Source organism: Hydractinia symbiolongicarpus, chromosome 7, assembly GCF_029227915.1.
Source record: "Hydractinia symbiolongicarpus strain clone_291-10 chromosome 7, HSymV2.1, whole genome shotgun sequence".
NCBI lineage: Eukaryota > Metazoa > Cnidaria > Hydrozoa > Anthoathecata > Hydractiniidae > Hydractinia > Hydractinia symbiolongicarpus.
Genome location: NC_079881.1, coordinates 11,522,425 through 11,531,295, shown reverse-complemented (window position 1 = coordinate 11,531,295; position 8,871 = coordinate 11,522,425). Strand labels below are relative to the sequence as shown.

At 33.1% G+C, this 8,871-nt stretch overlaps 2 protein-coding genes across 2 annotated transcripts; one reads left to right on the top strand and one right to left on the bottom strand.

Moving 5' to 3' along the window:
- Window positions 1–604: 604 nt before the first annotated feature.
- Window positions 605–4,824, top strand: LOC130648845 (coiled-coil domain-containing protein 39-like). Its single transcript, XM_057454952.1, has 6 exons — window positions 605–903; window positions 1,355–1,510; window positions 3,296–3,418; window positions 3,635–3,871; window positions 3,960–4,250; window positions 4,365–4,824. The coding sequence occupies exons 1-6, from the start codon at window positions 697–699 to the stop codon at window positions 4,605–4,607; spliced, it is 1,257 nt and encodes a 418-aa protein (XP_057310935.1). The 5' UTR covers window positions 605–696; the 3' UTR covers window positions 4,608–4,824.
- A 1,957-nt stretch (window positions 4,825–6,781) lies between these two features.
- LOC130648493 (uncharacterized) lies at window positions 6,782–7,132 on the bottom strand. Its single transcript, XM_057454545.1, has one exon. The coding sequence runs from the start codon at window positions 7,130–7,132 to the stop codon at window positions 6,782–6,784; it is 351 nt and encodes a 116-aa protein (XP_057310528.1).
- Window positions 7,133–8,871: the final 1,739 nt, after the last annotated feature.

Below are 8,871 nucleotides of genomic sequence, written 5' to 3'. Positions count from 1 at the left end.
ATATTTATGAGGTTACATTTATTTCTAATTTATGTATTAATCACAAATTTACTTATTTATTTATTTTTATTATATCAGGTGTGTGACCTGACGTCAAAGCCGCTTGCGCTTTCTTCGCCTCCGTCGTCATGTCAAAAAGGCATGAACCCCTTCTGGAGACTAAGGTTAACGTTGATGTTAAATAGAGTAGCTTTGAAATCGTGATAATAGTAAGGCTAAACCAAATAAATACAACGTGGGAACCCTGGGGACGATGTTGATAGGCTCTTTTCATCCTAGGAATTCGGTTTCTCTCTAAATAACTGTTTAAACTTCTCGGTCAAAGTTTTATTATTGAATTTGCTGAAGATCTTGCAATACTTCTGACACGGTTTTACAATCTATTCGTTTCGCAATACAACTACCCACGTCACATAAAATTCCTTTTATCATATATTAAATTTGTCGTTGCAATCGGCCGAACTCGCTAGATAATTTTGGACGAATCTGGAATTTTCGTTATTTATGCTTGGTTGCCATTAGAAACCATTGATTTGCGCAACTAAGCTATGACGTTGCTTATAATTTATTTATATGTTCTGAACATTATAAAATGGCAGATATGTAATCTTATTAAACAAAAACAGTAGAACGGGTAACTTGAGAAGAGAACACTCAAGATAGCTGTATTTCTATTTTAGCTACAACAAGTTTACTATGGCAAGTAACTTAATCAATTTCTCAGAAGACCCAGAAAGTCTGTACGGAACAGTTTCAAGTTCAAGTAGTCGCCTAACAAGTACTGATGACCTGAGTAAAGAGGAGCTAGTCAGAAAGTTGAAAGAGTATCGACAGGCAAATATAAAGCTGCTGGAGGATAAAAGACATCTTCTTCTTCGTTCACAAGAAGCTTGCAAAGTAGAGGTAACTAGTACCATTTATTATTTATTTGTAGTCATCAGATGTTTGAAGCTGTTGGTGTTGCTGATGATAACTGACACAATATTTTAACTATCACTATCTTTGACCGGATGCATGTTTTGGTCAAACATTAGCTAGTTTTAATTGAACAATTTGTTTCTGGGATAAGCTGTAAGGATTGTTAATTTCTAGGGAAGACGCTATTAGTTTTTCCTGGAGGGACTACAATTGTTCTACAAGTGTAGTCATAAAGTGTTGAAAGCTCCTGTTCGAGTTACAGACACCTGCTATGAAATTTATGCAAACTAGACAATATGGTTACGTGGTGATCTGTCCTGGAACTTTTCTGACACAAAGTGAGCACTGGCTTAGCCAATGATCACTAATTCCAATTTTTAAGTCCTTTTAATAGTCTTCAATCTATGAATATGTAAATCTCTAATTTTCTTTTTAGGCTGAACTTGAGCAGAGAAAAAAAGACATGGCACAGTTACAAAATCGTGTTAAGGCACTGGAATCTAGCTCAAGAAATAATGCTGAGGAGTTGGCAAATAACACGATTAAGGAACTTGTTCGTCAACTAAGTAATACATCAAAAAAGTCTGTTGAGGTATATATTCTTATTTTCATTTATTCAGCTAAAATTGTATTATATTGACAAATATTCAATACATACTAGCTCTGAGCATATGGCAAAATCTACAACAAAGACACTTAAGTCATAGGCAATGTTTTAAATATTTTTTAGATTTTTAAACTTATTAAGGGGTTGTTTCAAATTGGAACATTAGGCCTAAACATTAGATAAAAATTTAAGAGTGAAATATAATGATGATTGATTCAATATTAAGTAATACCATTAGTAGCTCAGTTTGAAATGTATATACCAAACAAGCACATCACCTTATAAAGGCTTCGCGTCACGTTACAAACCCCCTTCTACAGACATCAACCTGATGTTTAGCTTATTAATACACTCTAAAAATTTCCTTGAGTAATATATATAAAACATCTAACAAAAATTTAGCTTATCTCATTAAGAATATAATATAGAAAATCGATGCTTTGTCCAATTTGGAAAATAATTTTTTTTAGTACAATAAATTATGTGCAACATATTTATAAATTAGTTCCCTCTAAAAATCGTCCATTCACCCTATTTACAAAAAAAAAATGTGTAATGGGTTCTAGTGTACAAATTGGTGTTAAGTAATATTGTAAATGCAAAAAAAATTTGTTTGTACTGACGAATAAGGATTAAATTTATCAGAGTAGCCATACTTCATAAAATCTCCTGAATAGCCTAAAAAAATAGGACCCTCCTATAATCTTAAAAATGGCCTAAAATTTAGTCCAACAATATTATCCTAAAACATCATTGTAGTTCATTTTTCCCCCAAATTTTAATTTTCATATTTTAAAAAATAAATTATCTAGTATGTATGTTTGGAGAGGCTTGATTAAATCCATAACTTTCATTTGATCAAAATCTCCTACATTTTCTAGTTTTTTCCCCTAGATTTTGACCTCAAACCTCCTAAAGTCTCCTACATATAAAATGTGGCCAATGTGGCCATTAAAAATTTTGCTTACAGTAAATAAAAATGTGTAATATATACCGCTGCACTTGATTAACCTTTGAATGTCAAGGGACTATAAACAAAAACAAGCAAAAGAGTATATTTTTCTTTTCAATGTACACACCACGAGTTAGAATGTACTCTAATTAACCAATATTTGCGATTCTTTCTTATTCAATACAAAAGTTTACTTTTGAGACTTTTAATCACACAAGAGAATGAATGCCATATAATCGCAAGCACGTGCTTTTTTACTTTCTCCTATCAATTATTTATAAATTTTGAATAATAAAAAAATGAAGAGGAACTTTCTGTTTGACTTAACGGTTTCGATTTTATTCCGCGCTGCAGGCTATCGAGTTTCTCTCGATAAATTATGCAAAAGTTCATACCGTTGTGTTTTTAAATTGTATTTCCTTGCTGGATCGATTTCACAATAACATATTTTAAACAAAGTAGGCTTTTTAAAACTTTTATTTATACGCCTCCAACTTCGTTATCATGAATATTTCGTTTCTAAATATAAAGATTTTTTCGCATAAACAAAGCACAATGTAAGGTGCAATATTATCTCCGAAGATGGAGAACGAATAATTAAAACAGGGGAGGAGTACGTTTCGCTAATGTCAACAAATATGGCTAACCCATAAATATTGACTAGCAGCATTACTTATAAAAAAATGATATAGTTGTGACGTATAGATTTAAGATCATTATATATTAAACATCATTTGGCATGTCGTTCATTCAAGAGAACGGGGATTCAATGAAGAAACATTTTTGTTTTGTAAATTACTGATTTTTTTCTTATTCAGGAGCAAACACTCGAAGAGAAAGAAGAAGTATTTCGAGAAATTAAGTCAAATTCATCCACGCGGGAAAGTATGGACGAAGGGAAATCAAAATGTAACTGTGAAGCTGCCACTACTTTAACAGAGGTGCGTGCAGAAGAAATATTCTTGGAAATTTTATTTTTTAGCTTCAGACGCTTTAATGCGTTTGTTGTTAAAACTTTCTCAGAAATTTCCTTTTATGGTGTCATACTGTACCATTTAATGACTTTCCTTTTCTATTTTTTTTGTGCGAAACCAAAGTTTTGTTTTTATTGTAGCTATATAGCGACAATTAGTTAGATTTTCTATTATTATTAACAGGTTATAAAGGTAAATCACGTCTGGCAAAAAGATTACACTCGACTTTCACAAGAGTTTAACAAAGTAAAAGCCCGACTGTGGAAAGCTGAAAGCCAGCTTAGGTTGACCAGACAAGAAAACGAAGAGCTTATTCGGAATATACAAAAAGTGGAAGAACAACAGCCCGACGCAAGAATGGCTTTCTCAACGGAAAATAGTACATACACATTCGATGACATCGAGGCATTAAAGCAACAGGTAAGAATGCTGAATCAGCACTTGTTAACGTCAAAGTTTACACACGTATGTCATCTTGCGTAACATTATTTAAATGTATTGCTTTTAGTTGATCATATACAAAGAAGATTATACGGCTGAAAAAGAAGATAAGAAGAAGTTAACTGAAGAGCAAAACAAATTGAAACTTGAACTTCAGAAAGCCTACGGTATTATCGATAGCTTGACTGTGAAAAATAACACAATGAAAGAAAATTATCGTCGAGTCAGCTCGGAGAAAGAACACATCATAAAAGAACTTCGTCGATTATCAACTTCCACCTTACCCTTCTCTCCGGCCTCCCCGCTTACTGCAAGACATTCGTCGAGTCAAGAATCAATAGATACTCTTAGAAGCGAGGTAAAATATGCTTGATTCTTCTGGTTTAATCAGCAGTATAACTATACTGGATTTTTCTTGCTGTGAAGAAACTTTGCTTAAATTAACTAACTCATAATATTGCGATTTTTTTAGGACATCATCGCTCACTCGCAATCACGTCCGCAATCACCACCCGGCCATTATGTACCACCACGCCATTATTCGCCACCCCGTCCGTATTCACCACCAAGAACTTATTCACCACCAAATATACATATACCTTTATCGTTCTACGGAAGTGGTAATGTCGTCAGAGATGGTGAATTTCCCTTGAATCAAGAACATAAACAACAAGTGGATTTAGATAAGAAAAACGAAAATAGGTTTTCCTTGTAACTGTTGACAGATCATGCTGGTTGTTTAGTGAAAGAAATACAAATTTAAAAAGTGGATAATTTAGAATCATTAAACTAGAAATATCTAGAATCTAGAAAAGCGCAAATGGGAAGTTTCTAATTATAAACATAAATGTATATCTACATGTATATATTTAAATGTTGTAGAACATTAGTATTTTACTCAATTGCAACGAAATGAAATAATCTCGTTTGAAGTGATGACGTGATTTCTTGATTCGTTCAATGCTCGTTCGTCATAATTTCGTTTCGATACGTAACAATAAAAGATATCTTTTTCTAAATACTTTTTTGCTTCTCTGCATCATTAGGTTATTATCTAGAAAATAGAATTTTCAATTTTTCAAAAATTGTTATGTCAATTATTCCGCATGTTCAGTTGCTCAGTGTTGGCCGATCGCTTAGAAATTGATTCGGTTTTACACGAATCTTAAGCTATCAGCAACTCGATTGCTTCTTTAAGAAAATGTGTGTTCAGCTGGCTGAGAAATGTGTTACTACATACAAATATATATCCCTCCTTATATATTTATTTAAATATTTTATAGAATACGGAATTTGTTTTGCTGATAAAAACACGGGTAATTTCTCAATTTCACTAAAATTTTATGATCTCGTTCGAAGGGATGTTCTCTGTTGGATTCGTACGATGTTGGTTCTAATAAATTATCTATAAATCCAAAGTTTCACATTTTCGTTTCCACATGTAAAAGAAAATCATTTTGCTTTTCAGCAAAGTTCTTCACTAGTTCTTTCGTTTAAAAAAATAATTCTTTTATTCGTAATTATTTATAATATTTATTTATTTTTATACATAACTATTTATATGTCAATATAATTTATGAAATAAAATTTTTATGAACAGTAAATGGTTTTATTTATTTAAGTTAAATCCAAACTTATGGTTAACCATACTTAGTTACATTTAGGAATTGTTGACTTAATGACAAATCTGGGAGTGTCTTGTCGCCACAGCTAATTTACATGGTGAAGCAAGGCAAAAATAGGGCGTTGCAACTACGTATTTGTATCATCAAAGATATGAGATATCCGTTATCTTACCCATTTGATAGTGACTCGATACGCTGAGATATCAATAGTGTGTTGACTGGAGGCCAACCTTGTTGCCAGGGCGTTCCACCAATTTTATAGTAAGATTACTTAATAAGATGAGTCAACAATTTTATTCATTGTGCAAGCATGTGAATGAACGTATTTCCATGGCAACTGCGCCACATCGAACCAAATTCGGTCAGTTTATAAGTAATTATGAAATAATCAATTCCTTATCCTCGTGTGGTAACCCAACTTGAAAGATGTAAAATTTATTTATTAATACAACACGAGTAATATGTATTTTTAGACCATAACGGAATAAAGATTTTTTTAAACCCAGAATACTTAACACAGTTCCTGTTATAGTCAAGTCATAAAAGAAGGTATTAGGTCACCTTTAAAGATAAAAACTCTTTAATGGTTTTGAAGAGTTAATTACCTATAAAGGATAAATCGCATGGGAGTAAGTAAAAATCACTTCATGTACTCTCTCTTATGTACAGAAGTATCCAAAAGTTACTGTTAAAAAGGAGTTTGTACTACTGGACAGAGCTTGATGAAGAGGATGAAAAAATTCTTAGGGATAACTTTGCACCTATCGCGTTTTAGGATCGCTTTTATATGAGATATGGTAAAGTTTTTGTACAACATAACACCAAGAGAAAATGTCAAGTGGAATTCATTAGCCGTAAAACCTTCCCTTCGCTACTTTTGTTCGTTGCTGGATCGACTGTTAAATCCATGCCACGCGGGAGAATATCTCCTCTGTTAATGCAGATATTATGTAGTACAACAGCATCTAATCCAATGGCCTTTACGGAATTCTTCGAACTTTCGCATTTTCTGTGTAAAATTCTGAATCTACTTTTCAACTTACCAAAGGCACCTTCAGACAACATTCGTGCTCGGCTAAGACGGTAATTAAAGTAACGCTTTTTCTCTGCTAACACAGCGTCACCATATGGCTTGCACATCCAAGATCTCAATGGGAATGCCCCATTGCCAAGCATCATCGGAGGGAACATCACCTACTATTTGAAATTTGTCTGGTAATACTTTTACTCCAGTTATGTCTTCTCCCAAACGGGTTGATTGGAATTAAGTGGAGTCATGAGTGTTTCCTGGTGCGCCTAATGCAGCCCATATTAAACGATATTTGGCATCAACCAATGCCATTAAGATAACTGAGTAAAAGTTCTTGAAATTATGATACTGTTTCATGGCTTCTAGACCACCCGGAGGGCATTTTATGGGTAAATGTGACCTATCTATCGCAGAAAACGCAAATTGAAACTGCCATTTCGCTTCCATGTCAATTAATGCTTGCCGAAATTCCCCTTTGTTTTTCAGAAACATGGCTGTGACATTATCTTGCCACAAAACTTCAACGATTTCCTGGCATACTTCTTTAGTTATGCAACTGATGGTCGATTCTGCATATCCAGTCATTTCCCCTACGGTATTGTTTTAGTCGCCTCTTCCGAGTTTATACAATGTTATAGCCAACCGTTCTTCAGCTGAAATCAAGCCCGTCTCAGTGTCTTGCTTGGTTACTGCCGGCCGGATTTTCTCCAGTATATAGTTAAATGATTGTCTGGAAACTCTGAATGTTTGTTTGAACCTTTCATCGTTATATGAAATATTTACCGCGTTCCACCAACCTTCATTCCGTATAAATTTCCTGCAAGAACGTATACGTGTTCTTGTTTCGCTATTTATCAGTTTATGATAACTATTTATGCAATGTTTGACGAGAGCCTGAAAAATCATAATTTGATGCTGTTGGTTTCTCAACTGTACTTCCAGATATCGTAAGACTTTAGTCGCAATTTATGACTTTTTCTTTTACGCTTAAAATACTGTAGAAACAAAATTTTACCACATTTGTTTCTCAAATTTTCGTTCATTACGACGGGAATGTTAAAAGCGAAAGAATGAAGAATTGAATTAGACATGTTTTTAAAAACATTAAACTCGGCCGTTTAACGTGAACTCACTTGCTGCGTTGAACTTTTGCTGGATTTAATTTAATTAAAATAGACAAGGCAGGAAACAGGCGTATAAAGTTATGCTTAAGTACTAGCTTTTACTAGGTGCTATTTAGCTTGATAGCTACCTCATTTCATTAACAAGGCCAAAATAAAATAACTGAAGGAAAAAGATTTCTGCAGGAAGAAAACTTGGTGGAAAGTAAATTTGGCAGAATTTAATTTCGTGAATGACAAAAAATACTAAAGTTAGCAGAGACCAAAAATAACTTTAGCAGAAACTTATTTTGCGGGTGACGAAAACTTGTTTTAAAGAAGAAACATAAAAATTTGTTGCTTTTTTTAATCAGGGCAACATCATTTTTTTCTTACTAATGGCGGACGGCGAAGAATTTTAATTTTGGCGAGAATTTTTTGTCAATTCAGACATTCTCGAAACTAATTTTTTTAGAACCTAGTTTTAGCAAAATTTGGGGATAATAAAATCACTGTGTAAATTCACTAAATTTTGATTTTGCAGGTTTGTTATATTAACCAATCGTTAGCCTAGATATGAAGCATCACCTGGCAACCATCTTTCTAGCATCGCTAATAAAGTTTTTAAATTAGCTCCAGCAAATATCATAATATAGATATCATAATTTTTTCTTTCGCTGAAACTGTACTAGTTATAAAAAGTGAAGATTCATTAGTTGGTGACGTCATACTATCTTACTTTCTTCTGATAAATCTAATTGGGACAAAATTTGATAGTCGTAAACTTACTTTTTCTTTATAAAGATATGCTTTATAAGGTTGGGCTTTGCAGGTAAGACATTGTTTAGATCAATGAAGAAATAAGAATAATGAACAGTATGATTATGAATTTGGTATTCGCATTAAAAACTGTGTGGAAAAACACTATGCATGGAAATTATGTAACAAAAATTAGCTATTCGCGAAAACAAATTCTCGCGAAATTTATTGAAACTCTTCCGTTCTTGCAGTGGAAAACAGCCTTTGAAGTAGTTCTTTTTACATTTCTTAAATGCTTCTATCTGGGACAACGTTTTACTCCTGCTGTATTCTTGGTTTAACTTTTGTCCAGCTCTTTATCGATAAATAGTATAAATTTATCTGAAAAATTTGTAGTTTTTTTTACACTTCCTTTTTGCTGACAAATTTTAGACGTCAAGCCAACCGGGTTTTTGATCCGACTTG